The following is a 19,131-nucleotide window of genomic DNA, read 5'->3' as shown; positions in this document are numbered from 1 at the left end:
GTTAGGTATTTCTTTTAGCAAATCAGGGACCACTGATGAAACTAACTGATTAAGATGACATACTCTGATTCATTTTAATGTGATTGATTGATTTCTGCATTGTGCCCAGCATGAGATTACAATTTGTGCATGACAAACTTGGTCCTTCAGACCTCCAAAAAAGCATCTAACAAGAAAACACAGAAACTGGTTAGTTTTAATTGACACCTTTTGTTTATGCGCCAATGTTTTGGCAGCAGGTTGAGCTATTTATTTTAAAACATTAGCTGTGTCCTTAACCTGGTTAAGGGAGGCAGTTGTATATTCTAAAATTAAAATATTAAGTTGAGGATGTATTGACTTGGACAGTTCCACCCCCTCTGAGGTTTGAATGAATCCACAGTTACCTAGGGCTTTTGTAGCCTTCGGTGGGAGAGGAAAGAGAGCATGTTAAAGTAGTTATTAAACCAAACCCATAACAGCAGCCAAATTATCTGAACAGTAATCTATAATTTAAGTAAACTGAAGTGTTAAGAACGGGTGCGGCCCTATTAAGGAATTATGTGGTAGAATTTCAGATAATTAAAAGCTGTTTACGATCTCTGTGAGTGGCATTGTTGAAAGCCTATTTTGATCATTTAATTTATGAAATTTACTTAATATAATTTATGTTGTACATAAACTTCATTAACTATTATTTAATCAATCTCTATATTATAGTGTGACAACTCATAAAATAACATTACCTTGAGAAGAGCTAACTTAAGAGTATCCCATTCTGGTGTATGTTTCATGATGCTGAACCAAGAGAGCTTTTGATTAAAGGGTAAATTATTACAAAATAAAATATTAAAGTTGACCTTCATTTGCCATCCTTTTCCAGTTTGATTCCAGTGTAAGCTAGGCCAGTAGCATATCTGTAACTTAGCCTGTTTGTGTAAAGGTAATTTTAGCAATGGCATGTGCAGGTGAAATTAGCTACATTCATAAACTTAAAATGTGACATTTGGAGTTTAAGGAATGGGTTTTGAAACTAAATGGAATCACACCCTCACTTCTGCACATCTGTGAACATTTAGGCTATTCACATATTAACTTAGTGTGAATAGTTAATTGATTTTTTTTTTTTCCTTCATGTAGCTAGTTCATATACTGTTGAGTTTTACTGTTATAAGTCCAATATTTCCTTTGATTCCTGCTGTAGCTTTTTTCGTGTTTCCTTCCACCATGGGCACTACTTTTTAGTTTTCTTAAACTTTGCGGTAGCGCGCGTGAGTGGTACCTACCGTGGCGCGTGCCAGCGGTGTGGCAGTGAGCGGGTTAAAGAAGCAGCCGGTGTGACCGTCCTATCAGTGCTCCACGGTGCAGTCCCAGCCCACCGCCTCCTGCCTCCGTCCCTCCGGAGAGAGCAAGGAGCCCGGGCTTGTGTGTGTGTGTGCGTGTGCGCGTGGCTGTTTGTCGTTCTGGCAGGACACACTCCCATGAGAAACAGCCTGCTCTCCCTAAGCCATGCCTTTTCGGGGTGTATTGTTTGTTTAACAGCGCTTGCGGATATTTGAAGTCAGACCGGAGGATTCTTTGTTGTTGTTGGTGGCAAGTTAACGAAGCGCCGCGTGCTGCGGATCCCACCGGCGACAACAAGCGCAAAGCAACGGGAGACCAACCACGGTAGGATATGTACATTTTACCCGGGCGTCGTTGACCCATTTGGACGGGAAAGTCGGCGACTTGTGCGTTCACACGTTGAAGCGGTGAGAAAATTCAGATTTGGGACTTGTATGCAGTTTGGGTCCACGCGCCTCCGTTGTTGAGCGTCAGTGTGTCTGTCCAAGATGGTTTGTCTGTAAACTGAGCAGAAGGATGTCTAAGTGACTAATTGTCTTTTTCACTTTAGCTGTTTTCTGGATAATCCTGATGTAACTACAGTGAAAAGTAGCATTAGCGAGTGTTTCAATGGTAAAGTAGTAGATGAGCAGGCTAAACAATGATTTGGATCATCTCAATGCAACCAGCCACCAGTAGACTATACTTGCTGTTAGAATATTTTAGGAAAAGTTAATATGTTTCTTATTACAAGCTTTTACCTTATCACCCTTCTGTTACAATAGCACAGCCCTAATGTAAAGTTTGCCATAGTTACCATGATGTATAGGTTTACCATGGTTAAGATTTGTGTCTGCAATTAAAAAGCAGCCAAACTAAATTTAAGTGAGTTTACTGTGATGTGCTCAATCCCTCACCAGGAATACAACAATTTTCCATGACATTTACCATCCACTGGATCCCTAAATACGATGGAGGAATAGATTCATTTATTTAAAATAGATCATATACCTTTTTAATGTGTTAATTTTCAGCGTCTCATGCTATTTTAACATGGTAAAATAGAATATATTAATTTCTCTAATTCTTACTTTCCTAATTTAGTTCTCATCCTAATGATTGTGTTGGACACCTGGGTTGATTGTTTGATTAAAAAGGGCAGGTTGACTCGCTGTGTTCACCTAATTTACCTTGAGATCCAGCACTGTCAAATTGGTATGTTTAACAGCCCAGCTGTTAGAAAGTTCCCTGAGGGGGTCAAATATGTCCAAAATCTCTCCTGACAGCCAGAAACATGTTTAAGAGTATGTGTCCTGAAGCCTCTTCTAGCACGATGCCTAGCAGAGACATCTCTGTCTGTTGCTGTTAATGTTATTATTAGAAGCAATATGGTTATTAACCGTCTCTTGACTGATTCCTGGTAATTACTGCCTATTAGCTTTAATTAAAGGGATGCAGGATGCCTTTGCCTTGTGTTGCGTAGCTGCCTGTCGCCCAAGGTCTCTGCCTCTCTCTCACACCCCATAATCATGAACTTCACATGAAAGACAGCAGAAGAAGCGCTTCGTCATCACCTGCGTTATTCCAAACCATTTTCTGTGGGAATCATTGCATATGTTGGTTTTTGGTTGACGTTCTTGGTTATTTAAAGGTGAAATTCAGTTGTGGGGTCTGAGTGTAGCTACCCTTACTGGCAGAGGTAGTCCCTTAAAGTGGCATGTTGTAAAAATGGGAGGGGGGGGGGGGGAATGACACTTCATCACATTCGGAAGTCAGACAGAGTTTGGGGAGTGATTGTTTAGGTTCAAGGTCACTGTATTTCATGTTTCTTTTTACCATGAAAGTGCAAAGCCAGTCAGAACAACTGTACTTTCAGTCTACCAAAGACTTGTAGTTCGTACCCATTATAATGGAAGGTAGAATTTTGTCTGAAAGTTACTTTCTGCGTAAATACAGGTAGGCTGAGTAATGCTGGAGAAAGAGTCAACTAGATTTTGAAAGTATCCAACTGAACAAAAACCTCCCCACCACCTCCCTTCAGGCCTCCCTCCACAGCCACTCCTGCAAAACACATGTTCATGTGCAGGGAGTGCACGGGCAGAGTGCGCGCAGGTAGACAAGCAGGTAGGCCGTCCAGTTGGCCGTGCCTATTACAGTCCTGCCACAGCCACAGATACCAGATTCTTTTCATTTTTGTGTCAGAGCATTTGATGTATTGATTACTGCCGGGATGTAAAGAGAGTATGCTTCTGAAACAAATTGCCTACCTTAGCTTTAAAGTACGGCAATCCAGATGTGATACATTTGAGACAAATCAGAGGATGAGGTAAAGGAATGAGAAAGCAGGAGGGAATCCTAATTCCACTACTTAATACACTGCTCCTTTGTCCCTTATGTGGTTGCAAGCATTGCCTTCTTCTTCTCTGTTACAGTTAACTACATACAGGCTACACTTGCTACAATTTTATCGGACTTTAATTCAGTTGTCCTGGCATCTCTTTGAACATGAACACCGGCTAAATTTCTTTCATAAATAGATGGAACAGCGGAAGCATCTTTGAGCCTCAGTTCCAGTGGTTCATGGCGCAGCTTGGTACAGCTGTCAGCTGTTATTTTGAAGAGGGACACAAGACCCTGCTTGTGTCCACACAGTCTGCCCTAGATGTCTCACCTGCCTGTCAACGCTCTGCATTGGTACACACACTCTCATGTGCATACACAGACTAAATTCCTTTAGACACAAACAGCAGAGAACACACTTGGTTGCGCGTTACACTATATTCTCTTTATACTTGCCATTTTTTTCATACTTGATCTCCATTAAACCTTCGTGTTTCCATCTTGCCTCAAAATCATTACAGGCTCTTGACAGCTGTGAGAGCCAGACTAATGACTTAATCTGTGTTTCCCCCAGTACTCTGCTATTCTGAGCTCGTCAGGCTCCGGAGTTATTCTTCCTCTGCTCCCCTTTGCTCAGCCACATCCTCCCAGCCACCCCTGACCCAACGTGTTTCACCGCTCACTCATGTTGAAGTGTCACAGAGCGCATTGGTCACATACTCCGTGTGGCTATCGCCCAGGGTCTTATGGGCAAACGGTCTAGTGTGATGTATGTATCGCTTGGTACTCAAATGCAAGCACATCCATTTTGCGGTGAAATATTTTTCTGGGGTCATGGTGTGGATGAAATGCCTTTTTAAAAAAATAAATAAATAAATTTAAAAAAGCGATGCATACTTTTGAATTGTAGCTGCTTCAGCCTGAACATGAAAAATAAAATAAAAATGTAGTTAAAATCATTTTCTAGCAGTTTTACAAATTTACAAAATCTGTTTGAAGTGGCTTCAGTGACTTTGAGTGGGTAGTGTGACAGTACAAAGGAATCATATTCCACAGGTTGCATTATTGAAGCACTGCAGTAATCAGTTTTGGTCTGTGGCATCTGAAACATTTTCCACGTCATCGACCTCCAGTTTTGGGCTTATCTCTCGATAGCATCACAGATATAGTCTTCATGCATCAAGAGAGAAACCTTCAGCTGGGCCAGATGTCGCACACACTGCGTAATTCAAAATGTACAGCCAGAAAAGTATTTCCACAAGTTATTCACAATACAAGTCGAAGCAAACCCAAATATGTGACATTTAAATGTTCTACACAGAACAAATAGAGGGAAGTATTATTATATATTTAGAACCAGTTGTGCTTATTTTGACAGCAAGTCTCCCGACACGGCTGTTGGTGACAGTTACTTTGCCTTTCAAATAATTTTTTTCACAACCTTCACAACTTTCAGCTGGTTGTCTTAAAGACAAACACCCTTCTTCCAGCCTTAGCCTTAGTGTTTGATTATTTCATCCCGGCTCATGTCAGGTTTCTGTAGTTTGGGCCGTGTTCCAGCAGCGCGGCCCGCCTCGACCCTGCATCACCTGTGAAACGCAACCGCTTTTGAAGTGTGTCAAGCATATCATGGCACAAAGCAGCAGACGCACCTTTCTGTCTCCATCTCCTCTCTCTCCCCCCCCGGCTTTGCTAAAATATCCCACATTTTCACATCTCGGTCTCCTGTGAGTATGTTGTAATTTAAGCTGAAGCGTATATGGGGGCTGAAACTGTCGCATAACTTGAACCTTCTGTTTTTTTTCTTCATCCTGTTGGAACCGTTTTTGAAAGCTGCTAATGCACGAGTGTCTCATGCTTTGTAATCTATACAAACACTGGAGATTTATGCCAGGTCTTATTCATGCTCCGTAAATCAAGTTGATCTGAAACGGCCCCTATTTGATGTGACTGTTGTGACTCCAATGAGAAGACAGAAAATTGGTTCAGTTTGCCAAATATTTCAGTGGTGATTCAGTTAATCATTAAAAAAAACTCCTCCCTATCTAACTTTATTGGGCAGGCGCCTGTTTTGTTTTTCTTTGCTTTGCAAGACTTGGCATTTTTTCTGATTGCAGTATCAGCATTGGTTTTCACTTTAATCATTTACCTGACCTCTTATTTGTAAAGCTTTTAAACTCACTAGAGTAAATGCCTGTTTAAAAAAAAAAAAAAAAAAGGTAAAAAATAGAATTATAAGCTGATGAGAAAGGGGGTCGAATATGTTTTATCTGCTGAAAGTCACATCAAACACTATTACAAAGGCAAAACGTGAGGCCTGTTGATGCATCTCTGTTAAGCTTGGTTGGTAAAGGGCATGTTTTGGACTCTTCATTATGTGTATCAGTTGAGTGCCAAGTGGGACACTACACATAAAATATAAAAACATTCATTTATGTGTTGAGAAATTGTAGCTGAAAATGCTACTTCTGAGAAGTTAAGAATGCTACTTTTTGGATAAATGTTTTTGCTTCTGTAATGTCATTAGTGTGTTTCCTCAGTGTGGCTTATACTGGAACACAATCTCATTTTCTGCTACAGTCTCTGTCTCTCTCCTCCCTCACTTGGCGCCACTCATTCTGAATGGAAACAGCGCTCCTGCTCAGTTTCTGAGAACTTGTTTGGGGATTTTGTGATATTGTCCAGTCTAAGAAAACAGAGTTCCCTGTTGTGTTAGATTGAATCTCACTTGTTTATTTTACTATCAGATCCCACATGCGCACAGCATCCTACCTGGGTGTAGTCCAGTCCTCCTCTCTGTGTCCTGTCCAGCCGAGCCCTCTGTGGGAACGGGATCAGTGGTCAGCTGAGACCATTCACAAACTTTCTTTCTTTATCGTCTTTTCTTTCTCTGCTTGCTTTCACAGCTTTTCTACAATTGTTTTCTTTCTGTCTTTGGATTTGGATCCTCTCACATAAGATTAACAGACACAGAACTGATAAAGCTGTTTGGGAAAAGATGAGATCAGAATCTGTCTGTTTAAAAAGGAAGCTGGAGCCAGAAGACAGTTAGCTTAGCATAAATACTGGAAACAGGGAAACAAAAAGCCTGGCTCTGTCTAGCATCTCTAAAGCTCATTAATTAACATGTATTCCCAGATGTTAATCTATAAACCTAAGCGTAAAAATAACTATGTGGTTTTCATTTGTTACTATTTTTGCACAGGAGCAGTGAGTTCCTGAGACTCTCCTAGCCAAGAAATAATCCATCTCAAAACTCCGCTCATTGTTTCGCCTTCGGACAGAAGCAGGCTAGCTAGCTTTTTCCCCCTGCCTCCAGTATTTATGCAAAGCTAAGCTAACATTCAGCAGACAGGCAGACGTATTGAAAGCGAACAAGCAAATTTTCTGAAATGTTCAACTATTCCTTTGATATGAAAGTGGAGAAGACTGTGATGAGTGATCACTTGTGTTATATCTCTGACCAACATACTGCAGTTTAAGACTTGACCTCTAAACACAGGGCTGTGTTTTTAACAGAGTGCATGTGCTTTATAAATCAACAAGTGTGCTTTTAGCATTTATCCTTCTATTTTGTGCTGTTAAACTGAACCTAAACATCTTTCTCTTTCTGTCTGATTTCTTCTTCTCCCACAGAGGAGTGACAGTGTCTTTGCCAGGCTTGCTGGGAGAGGACCATGGCCCTGAGCGATGCAAGTGCCGACCCTCTGGCTCTCAGCAACGGAGGGCACCATCCCCTCGGCGCCAACGGAAATGCCCCTTCAAACACTAGCACACCCGTCAGCCTGGACCCTCTCACAGCTGCCTCTAATGGAGACTGTCCTGCAGCAGATGGAGACGAGGATGTTTTAGTGAAGGATGCAGCGTCTAAAGTTCAGCAGAAGCAGCAGAGCTCACATGTTGTCCAGAGAACAAACAGACCGAGCCAAAATGGAGGTGTGGCCAAACAGAACGGCTCCCTGAGGAACCTTCCCCCATCCTCTGCTGCCTCTTCCTCCCCCGCCACCATAGACTCCAAGAGGCTGGCCAAACGCCACCTTCCCACCGCTCTCTCCCCGTCCTCTTCCTCCCCTCCTCTCCAGCCGCTGCCGCCGCCGCTCTGCTGCCAGCACTGTCACTTCCACTCCACCCTGTGCTGCCCGTGTGGACAGCAGGAGTGCCCGCTCTTCCAGAACCCAGGCACAGGCCCAGGGCCCGGCTCCGTTCCCCACCCAGGAAGCACTTCCACCTGCCCGTGCTGCCTCTCTGCCTGCACATACACTCACTCCCATCCCCATCCTCCTCCTCATCCATCCTCCCCTCTCTGTCTCCATCACCACCATCACCAGCGCTGGCAGGAGCACCTCCAGAACCAGACGCCTGGAATCAGGTACGGAGGAGAGAAAGGCTTTGTGATGTTTTTTCCTTAAATTAGGTCTGTGTTTACTCAAAAGCATTGCTCAGTATCTATTTGCAAAACTTAATGTTAGCATTCTGGTATTTCCCTGATGTACAACTGATTCAGCTGAGAAATAGTTAGAGGCAGCATTAGTGCATGTCTTGCAGTTTTTTTTTTTTTCTCAATGAGGGTCCATAAGTATGTTTTTTGTTTCTTTGAAAGTCTTTAAGTTCTTACATACTTGTTCTTACATACATACTTGTATATATTGCGTACCAAGAGTATACATCTGTTGTTTGACTGTGATTTAGCTCGTATGTGTGTGGAAAATTGTGTGTTTATTGACCCCAAACATATCCCCAGTTTGTGCAGCAGGAGGTCTCTCACAGCCCTCCAGGCCCTCATAACCCATCCCTGTGCCCCCGTGCTTGATAACATGTCACGTCTATGTTCAGGGATCACGCTTGGCCTGGAATGCAGTAGGAGGTGGTTAGGGACCATGACACACAGCATATGGGCAATATTTTAGAGCAATAAAGGCCCGTCATTGTATGTTGCCAATAATGGTTACAGGGGTTACATCACTGTGGTTGAGGAATGACAGCAAATTAAAGTTTGCCTCTGATGTAATAGTGAGCCCTTTGCCCTTTTAAGGCACATTTGTGAGTTGTGATTTCGGGTTATATGAAAGAAAACTGTCTTCACTAAATGATTTAACTAACTGATGGTCAGGTAGGCCTTTGTCCTTGCTGCTCCAGACACCTCATGTCAAGTAGGTATTTTCTGGAAAAATGAAACAAGCCCTTAGATTTGTGCTTAAAGCCACAGCAATAACAATACGTTCTTGTTTTTTTGTTATAGATAGAATTGGCTAAAGTGCATGCAGTGATCTAAAGAGGCAAGCCATATACCAATCTTAACCTCTAGCTACAAAAGTACTATCCACTATTAGATAATGGCCCCAATGCAATACCAGAGTTATGTTTAGATAGCAAACAGCATAAAGTATATACTAAATACTACATAAAGACTTAAACTAGATAAAATACAGTCAAATTATGATTTAAATCAGAAAGTATGTAATCAGAGAATATGCGAACTAAGAATCTGACCAAGTGTTTATGTCAGCTGTTGGTGTTTGATACTCAAATGTGCTACCATCACATATCAGTCTGTACTACAAAAGCGAAGGCTTAATACCTAGCTCTCACCAATATATCTTTAGCAGGTATGGTTCAAAACAAGAACACAGGCAACTGCTTATTCCCAAAAATGTTGCAAAATCAAGGAAACAAAGAACTTGAGTATGGCCATTTAAAAAACAATACCATCAAGTCCTGTTTAGAATGAAGCTTAGGGTACAAACCTAGTTTTTATTGGTACTAAAATGTTTGAGTATTCCTTGTATAAGGGGGAAACCACGCTTGAAACATTTTGTGACAGGCCTGAATTGTTCCCTCAAGCCCAATTTTTTTTCTTTTCTGGCCACTGTAGAGTATGTGGTCTGTCTCTAGACTGCAGGGGTAAGCGGATCTCTTTGTCTTAACTATTTATAAAATGCAGTTCAAATGAAGTTGAATCCCTCACCACAAACATACGCTTCTGGAAACAGGTGAAGCTCCTGTGTGGAGATCTGAAGCAGATCCATGACATACAGTAGCTCAGGTTTTGGCCTGTGGTTGACCTCCTTGTCAGAGGATGCTGGTGTATAAAAGTCAGTTCATGGTAATATTGACGCTTATTTGTGTACTGCGGTCAGTAGTGTTTTTTTGTTGTCGTTTGTGTTTGCTAGACCCTCCTTGCTGCTAGGATACAAACAGCCAAAGCAAAGTTTAACCACAGGATGAGCAAGGAATTTTTGAAAGTTTTTCTTAAAATTAAGTGAGACCTACATGCAAGCAGCTTTTTCTTTCCTCAAGTGATCCGTATACAGTGAGTTGGTTCTTTCCCTTTTACTCAAAAACCACAGGCCTTCCACTGCATTTGAAACTGGAATTTAATGCCTTGCATAATCATTAGCATAAGCTAATAGCATAGCCTATATTTGCCATCTCCACAGAGAAGGGTGGGCAGGAGGTGAAACCTTTTTGCAGAAGTAATTATTTACTCACGTCAGCTCCAGTTCGTTGCAGGGAATCTGATTTGCATGAGACTTTATTTCTTCTTACTTCTCAACATGGAATTTTCCTTCCTGAAATTAAGCTGGATCTCCCCTCATAATTTTCATTAGAAAAGCGGGACGCTGTGGGTGGCGTTGAAAGATGAGGTTTGTGCAGCCACAGCGGGAACGTAGACCAAACCTGGTGTGGGCAAATTAAACCCTGGGTGGGCAGAGAGAGACTGAACAGGATTGTGTTGCAGGCATTTAGATGCATTCACTGGCATCTGTGGGGTTTTTTCTCTTACCTGCTGCTCATTACATTCTTTTTTTATTCTCAGTTTTTCTCTCACTCTATTAACACTCACTTTCTTTCCTTCTTTCTCGCTCACTCTCTCTGTCCCTCCCACCTCCGTCTCTTGTTCCACATCAGAATGGAGAGCAGATGTGGCGTGGGACTTATGCGTCTCTAATGTTGAACCCCTCTCTTATTTACCAAACAGGTCCGTCTTGTTCAGCGATGACAGGTTTGAATTACAGGGCCGGGGTTTGGTCCAAGACCGCATCCCCATCTCCCCCCTTTCCTGTACACTAGTGTTTTGTGTGTGTGTGTGTCAGATGGCGAGATTAGATGTAGGAAACGATATAGTTGTCTCAGCCGTGTAGTTTTAACAAAAAACTTCAGACCTTGTCTCACTTTTACTCCTGTGCTCCAACGCTGTGCTGAGGGCTGCTGGAGTTTGGTGGTAGTTAAATCTAACTTACACTCACACATGGACATAAACCCAAGACACTATATATTCCTAATACTCTCAATAATTTGAGGGGATGGAGTCAGACAAGATGGTGTCAGATATCAGTTTGATCTGCCTCAGGCCTGTGATCTGCCAGATTAGCCGAGGGATTACATCTGTGATCACAGCACACTTAACATCTCTCACACACTGATAGGTTGTAACATTAGCTCTTTGGGGAGACCTTTTTATGTGCGTTTCACAACAGGGGATTTTTATGCCCCTGTTCTCGGCTTCACAAAACATTAATCCATTTACCAAGATTAGCCTGTACTTTGTTTCCTAACGTTTCTATTTTGAGAACGATCAAAAGCCTTTGGGTCTTTATCCGTGTATAAAATAAACCAAATCTTAGGAAAAGCCCGAGGCACAACTCAGCAGTCGCCCCCCCCCTCCTCCCAAAAAAATGGTTCAGCTGTCCGTCGCCTATCTGTCTCTCTTTTCTCTCTGGGTCTGTTAAAAGTATTAAGACCACGTCTGTGTCTCTGCTGTAAGATTATCTCTCACAGCCATTTTATGTGTATTATTTAAGATCGGACGGAAACAGTGTGTCCTTGGGTTGTCAGCTGTTTGGCCCGGGTCAGCTCAGTGTGTGCCAGCAGGTTTAAAGGCTTCAGGTGAAAGCCTTTAAGCCACAGCAGAGGGGAAATGTTGGAACCCTTCTCCCCGTGGCTACTTTTTTGAGAAGCTGTAACAATGAATGTGTTAAATTTGATTCCAGCTCTTTTGCTCTGTTGTACACTTCGGCGTGTGTTAAAGGCAGGGTGGTTGGTAAAATCATAAAAGTAATTAGTAGTATTACATTTTGGTATTCACAAATGAACATAAATGTTTTCGGTCTGTCTCTGTGCTTGACCTTTTGACTTTTTGGAAGATAACCAATCGCTGCCATTGAGCAAAACCCTCAGAATGCAGGCCCAGAGGTGTTAATCTGGAGCTAAGCATGCACACTTAGACCATAGCTACTGTTTCCAGGCTTTTCTTGGGGGGCTTTAAGTGCACACTTGTAGTAGATGCTGTCCAGAATGAGTCAGGAGAGAGTAAGCGTTAACACAGAGTATGTGTAGCTTGAGGAGCACCTGAGGTTCAGCTAACCCGCTTCTACCTACACTGATGACCCAGCAACTAACCACCAAACAGCTCACTGACACTCCATCCGGGGTCACGTCATGTATTCTCCCCCCCCCCCCCCACTCACACTCTGCTCTCCTGGAGCTAAAAGTTTCTGCGTTCTTCGCAGATGCCTCTCGCAACAGCCCTGGTTGTTTATGGCAACCCCATGTTTGGTTAAGATTCATGCCTTGTCAGATAGCACGAATTCCTGTTTCTCACTCCCACTCACTCTGTCTCAGGAAGGGTCAGCTTTTATTATTTTGAGCAGGTGGTTTTGTTGCTATGACACATGGGAAGATGAATGAAAACATGACAACTGCAAAGTGCGGAGCAATTCATCATACGTTTTTAGCAACTTTTTATCAGTTGGATGGGTCTGAACATTTTTGGTGGGCCATATGTGTCTGCATAGTGTTGACCTCTCTGATCTTCATGAGCAGTGCAACGCCTTTGCTTTTATTTCGTTGCTGTTTTTGTCAAAACAGCACATTCCAGATTTTCTTCTTTTTCGTTTCTTCTTTCTTTTTGTCTTACCTCCTTTGTTTTGTCTCTCTCCATCTCTTGCTCGCTGTCAGACAGCTGCAAGCCTCAACCAGCAAGGGTTTGTCTGAAAGTGATCTGTGTGCTCTGTATTTCAGGGTGTCAGCTTGACAAGGCTTTGCGCATTATCAAGAATAACAACTGTTTGCGAGGCCTTTAGCTCTGGTGAATTGGCCGGTTTCTCAGTCTCCCCGACCAAATAAGGCGGTGCTTCTTGACGGTCTATGATGCTTCTCCTTGATGGATACCTACTGTAAAAGCTGTGAGTCTTAAATGTTTCTTCCTAAAACAAGGGAAAATGCCCATATTTCACCTCTCCCCAGTACAAATCAAATTATTTTCGAATACTCTGTTAGCATCAAGTGGCAGCAATCTGCCCTTTTCAGTGTTGTTCCAATATAATAGTGAGGAGCTGCATTGGGAATAATGGGATTTACCGTGTTTTATAAAGACGACGCGTCGACACCACACATACGTCACTCTTTAGGGTGACACTCTGTTTTTTCACCTCATTATCTTTGAGAAACGCGGTACATAAAATCGCGCACAAAATCGCACACCTACACGTCCATTTTCATTCCCCTCAGGCAGTGAAGGTTTGCAGTGTTGAACAGTGTTTTCCCCTCATGCATACCTCTATACAGGACCAACAGAAGCAGGTCAAAAAGACAGCTAAAAATACTTTTACACTAACATTTTAGACATTTAGCCAAGTATTTTGGAGCAGTAGAATTAAGCAGTTTATTCTGCAGCAATTATTCTGTTGATAAAAATAAGATATTGAAGTATAGAACAATGATATGGGGAGTGGTGGTGGGTGGGTTACTTCTCAAAGAGACACCTCTGCTGGTTGTAAAATGGTGACGCTAAAGTTACCTTGACAGTTAATTTGCAATGAGAGAAACTAGCAATCTGAGTCTTTTAAAAGCCTGCAGGCTTCATTTCTCTTGTTTCTTTTAGCTTTTTTTATACATAGAAGGAAAAAAATCATTCTTTGTTGAATTCAGTAACTTGTTGTTGCCCTAAACGACAAGAGTGAACGTTATATGTTGTAAAACTCAACTGAAATAGGAAGATTGCATCTGTGGGGGGGAGAGAGTGTCTGCGTATGTATGTGTATTTTGTATTTTATGGCTCCTGGGGCTTGTGTGAAGGCTCTGTGATGGATGGGTGAGATTTACTGACATCCTGCATGTCTAATCCTCCCTGTACTGTAGGAGAACACATGGAGCTACAAGGTTAGCCAAGGATAAATGCGTGATGCATGCTGACATTTTCAATACAAAAACCAATGTATACATGCGTGGCTTCTAGGAAGAGTTAGATATGTTGTCGATGTTCTGGGTTTAAAGGGAACTAGGAAAACGATGTGGATGCTTTCCCTTTGCAGATTAAAAGTCAGTTTGAGATTTGTCATAACACTGGTTAGTAATTTTAATGCATTCCAGAAACGCGTATAAACACATTCATAGACATGTGGAAAAAGCCATTTGGGTAGTTAAAATTTCTCTCCAAGTAATTCATACAATATATACGTGTACATTTCATAATCAGGTTTCCTGATGCTCTGCAGCAGGTGCTCGACAAACATTATAGGCGCAACGTGGAGTTTTCTTGGAAACAAAGAAAGGTCTGTTTACATTCAGTGTTACTCAACAACAGGCACTGTTTGATTCCTTGAGGTCTAACCTCATGAAACATTTTCAAAGCTGATTTTTTTTTAAATATATTTGAATTTGTGTTTACGTCCATGTTTGCTGGCTTGTAGTCCTCTTCTTCCCTGCCTTTGCTTACATATTGCTACATTTCTTGATACCTTACTGCTGCCATTTTTAAAAAAGTTCTAACAGAGTAATACAGTTCGCAGAGAAGTGTTACAAACAAAGCAAGGACTCACTTGTAAAAACATTGCTCCATAGCGCTACTAGTGGTCAAAAAACGCCATAGGGTACCTTTAACCTTGAGGTTTTGTGTGGTGGGAGGTCCTTTAAATGTTAAACGTTTTGGCCTACCCTGTCAGTATCCTGAGGAGGGATAGCGACAGGGTGAAGCAGTAGAAATGAAGCACGTGAGTTAGAGCGGTGATTTAGCACACAATTCTGCCTTTTTGTCTTTTAGTCCCTCTTTACCAAACTATTCTCCTGTTGTTCCCTCTGCTTTTCCCCCCACAGCTCTCTGCCTGCTGTTTCCTCCTTCTCCATCTTACTCTGTGGCTTTCTTTCTGTCTTGTAGCCATTTTCATTTGTCTCTGTACCCCCCTCAGTCTTATGGTATAGTTTCTGAGTATGAAGCAAAGCCCGTAAAGATAGCCACACCAGATCAAAGGCCCATGCTGTCCCATAAAACAGGATCAAAGCCTGATGTGAGCACAGCGTTGTCATAACTTCTCATAAGCTGGCTGAGCAGCTAGCAAGGCCTCAGCTGAAAAAGGATTGCTTGCTGCTGCTGCCTGGTTAAGATTATCATTGCCTCTTGAAGGGGATAAACTACTGCATGTGTCCAGACTCTGGCAAAATATACCTGGGTTTGTAGGGCTTTATTTTCTTTGATCATTTTGGGGGTGTACTTTATAGACTAGCTAAATAAATGTTTTACTGACTGGTTGTACTGAGTTATAATTAGTGGACGTTATCAGTTATTGGTTGATTTACACAAAATTTTCCGGCTGCATGCACAACATAAAACACGGGAGGACATGCTGCAGGAGCCTCCAAGACACTGAAATAGCAATTACAGAACCAGTGTCTTTTTGTTGATTCCCACAAACAGAGCGTTTGTCTGCTCTGCCTTTTAGGAAAGGCGAGACTCAGTCCAAAACAGGAGCTGTTCGTCGTTGCAGCTGCAGCAGGCTTACAGGTAAAATGAGCAGTGGCAGTTTGTTTAAAAAAAAAAAAAAGGGGGGGGGTACAAAACGAGCCTTTACTCTTCTTCCAAATGAACTGACCGAAAACATCGTCACCACTCTAAAATAACCTAACCAGCTCTACCACAAGACAGCAATACAGTCAGTGAATTACTAGTTCTCTAAATGCTGTGTGGAAATCCACAGATGTTCTTAAGAGTGTCTTGGAGGGTGTACAAGCAGGTTTTTCAAGTAGTTCTTCAAGAGAATTTATTTATTTGTTGATTTTGCGGTTTATTTTGCTGCGATATGAATATATACAGTGTAAACAGTAAATACATTACTTTTAATATACAGTTGAAATTGTAAAACCAGAAAAGAGTACCTTAAACATTTAAAAATCAAACAAAACAGATAAAATTAATTTTTCTACCTAGCTGTAAACGTCACTAGTTTCCTGGACCCAAAAATAAAAAGCAGTACTTGGGATTTCTTTGCTTCTCCTTAGAAATGCAACAAATGTTTTTTATTACCATTGAAAGCATTCATTACATCTTAAAAAGAAAAATATTCCCATCACAATTTTCCTAACTTTTAAAACAAAGCAAGGGCCCGCAGAGCACTGAAAGTGGTCCAAAGTGAAATACTGCTTTAAAGGGAAAATTCAAGTTCAGCTAAAGTTTAGCTAGAGATCAGTTAAAACGGTCAATATTTAGTTAAGACTTGTTTTAAATCAACATGGCTTCATTTGGATTTCACTGGAATGCACCTGTAGTATGTGCAGTAGATCAGTATTTTTCATAGCATATAATTCTTTATATTTGTTTATAGAACTTACCATTTAGTTTACAGAGAGTTGATGTTCCTTCTTAATGGAAGACAAAGTACATGCATCTATGTAATGCATTAATATAACAGGTTTTATTTCCAGCTCAGAACCAGACCACTCCCGTTTTTCAGATAAACAGCAAGTTTCTTTTGAACCACTATTTCCTCTTCTGCACACTTTGTGAACCTCCTCTTGGAATTTTCCAGACCCCTCCACCCCCAGCACTCTCCCTTCCTATCACGCACACAGCGTCTGTCTTTGAGGAAGTAGGGAGGACAGGTTTTGACTCGGCCATCATCATTAAGGTTCCTGGCCGCAAGGCCCCAACTTGGACCAGGTTTCCTAAAATCATCTCTGTTGAAATAGCATCTTATATCATCTTTGTTCCATTTCCTGTTAATGAGATACAGCTGATCTTCCTCTAAATTAGGATTGATAAATGAAACTAGAGCAACTGTCAGCTACACCAGGTGTCTTTATATCACCAGACAAACCTGAGATGGCTCAGCGCTGCTCCAAAACCAAAGAAATCAGTGAAAGAAAATCTTCCAGACAAAGGCTAGCGAGTAATGAGAGGCAAAAAAGGAGAGCGTGTGTCTAAGCAAAAGAAAAAGAATAAATCTTGACCCCGCGGCTATCATGTCCTCAGACGGCCTGGAGTCAAAAGCAGAGAGGAGAATAGATTGATGGTGTGGTGCGATGAGGTAATAATGGAGTAAGTAAAGTGGTGCAGAGGGGAAAAATTTACCTTTTTACCAAAAAAAAAAAAACAATTGACCTCTACATTTTCTCTATCTACATTTTCTACTAATGATTGAGATCCAGAACAGTCAGAGTGAAGCTACAGGTAGTTTCTGAGTCAACACTAGATGGAGCACATTCCTCCATCTATTACATTGAGGGTTTTTTTTGTCAGTGCAGTCCATAAGTATTAGTATGTTTATCATTGTTAGGCTCCAGTGTACTGGATTTCAATGGAAACAATGGCGAAGAGCTGATTTTAAGTGTTGAGGTTCTTTGTTATGTCTGTAAAAGTGTAGGACTTGCCTTTGCCTAGACATGCATCCTTCTCTTTTAGTGGATGGTGCAACACAAACCTTTTTGTTAAATGATTGCTAAGTGACTCATCTTGTTTTAATAAGGTGCTTTTGCTTTAAAAGGGGAATTCACTGTGCAGGAGCGACTCCCAAGTTTATCCTCATGGTCTAAAATAAATGTGCTTTGTATTTGAAGAGGTGGGGTTCTGTTTTGGGCTGAACCAAATGCCTCTGTGTACTGTAGTCCCTGTACTTCTTTGGTTTTGGTTTCTCTCACAGTGACCATGTTTGATCATGAGTCCTGCTCCAACAGCTTTGTCTTGTTGTCTGTGCTTTTTTAGCAAGCAGCATTAGCAGATGCCTATGGGAGGAATATGAAGTATCTTTGGTGCAGCAGCAGGTGAAAACCATTGGTTCCACCTCTGGAGGTCCTTTAGGAAACCCTGCTGTTCTCACTGGCCACACACACCCACTAAAAGCTGGCTTGCTTACAGTAGCACTCAACCACGAACTGTAAGGTTGGCAGGTTAAGAAGGATTTCTGACCAGGCACATTCCCAATCAGATGTAGACTACGTTTTTGCCTTGTAGTAGAAAGTTGGACAAATCACAGAAATTGCTACAGTTTTAATAGCATAGGATAAATATTTTGTGTTCTTACACCTGACCACTTAAAAAAAAAAAAAAAAAATGATGACGTTATATAAAGATCTTTCAGGAGGTTTCTGTATCCGCTGCCCCTGCCTCTGCACGGGACTGGGTTTGTGAGCATAAAGTTGTAAAGATGAGGCGAGGAGCAGCCATAATAAAGACATCACACTGACTGACAGCGTGTAAGTATTGGCTACAGTGCTGAAATCTCTCCTGTATGCCTGGAATTTGTGCACGCCCGTATTTCACCTCCAAGAATTCAGGGGACTGGCAGGTGCAGCCTGAAAAGGGCATGAACACCAGCGGACACACACACACACACACACACACACACACACACACACACACACATGAAACAAATTGACCTCCATTTTCCATATAGATAGATAGTTGTTTTTTTTTTAAGCAAAATGCATATGGTTTGCTCAACATCACAATATACAGCCTATTACAATATACATTTCAACATTTAATACTGTAAATAAACATGTAAAAAGAAAATAAGTGCGTGAATAAATCCAAAATTGTAACCCTTACCCTGGGTCGTCAGTGTGCATGTGTAGACGTGTGTGTGTGTGTGTGTGTGTGTGTGTGTGTGTGTAGTGGCTGAAGAGGCCGAGCACCAGGGGCGAGTTCAATCTCAAAACGTTTTGCACCGGATTTTGGATTGATCAACATGTTTCCTTGCAGCGTTGCGCAACGTTCTGCAAGGTATGTTATCTCCCGTTCGGTGGGCGTGTCTCAGGTGTTACCCAATCAGCTGCCACAAGTTTGTAAACACAACGTGTTAAAAAGGCAGGAAAATTCAGTGCGCTTGCGTACACAGCAGGGTGTTCAGGGAACCGCCGTTTCCGTTGGAAAAAAACGGTTTGTCTGCGCTGAGCCCAGCTTCACTGGTGTTGTGCAGAGTTTAGGTTAATTTATCTCCGTTGATGAACCAAGAATATTTTATAATTTTAAATAGCCGGCTACTTGAAATAGACCCGCGCCTCAGTTTAGCTGGAAATTTGCAGTGTAAGTTGAATGAATTGAGACTGCAGCTCTGCAGTTTAGGATTAAAGGGGAGCCACTATGGCCCCCTCCTCGCAATTGCCGCGCTCAAAAACACACATGATTCGGTTATCAGTCGACTATAGGCAGGACTTGACGATTCTGATTCGACATTTGCTATTTCCAGCTCTTAATGTGTTAGCATTTGCTGTTTGTCA

The 19,131-nt window shown here is 41.8% G+C and overlaps 1 protein-coding gene across 5 annotated transcripts in view; it reads left to right on the top strand.

Moving 5' to 3' along the window:
- The window catches only part of disp1 (dispatched homolog 1 (Drosophila)), an 82,987-nt gene that overhangs the window by 48,169 nt on the left and 15,687 nt on the right, over positions 1-19,131 (top strand). For 3 of the 5 annotated variants that reach the window (XM_038726862.1, XM_038726860.1, XM_038726861.1), the window contains one exon: positions 7,279-8,011. In XM_038726862.1, coding sequence (XP_038582790.1) covers positions 7,320-8,011 — 692 coding nt within the window. In that variant the 5' untranslated portion in view covers positions 7,279-7,319. Of the gene's footprint in view, positions 1-1,413; positions 1,731-7,278; positions 8,012-19,131 lie in introns of those variants that run through there. The other 2 variants (XM_038726863.1, XM_038726864.1) reach the window with 2 other exon arrangements.

This window comes from Micropterus salmoides, unplaced genomic scaffold (genome assembly GCF_014851395.1).
Source record: "Micropterus salmoides isolate LMB-PRFRI ecotype aquatic unplaced genomic scaffold, ASM1485139v1 Ms_hic_scaffold_18, whole genome shotgun sequence".
NCBI lineage: Eukaryota > Metazoa > Chordata > Actinopteri > Centrarchiformes > Centrarchidae > Micropterus > Micropterus salmoides.
Note: the sequence above shows the minus strand (reverse complement) of the source record. Positions and strands in the feature narration are given on the sequence as shown.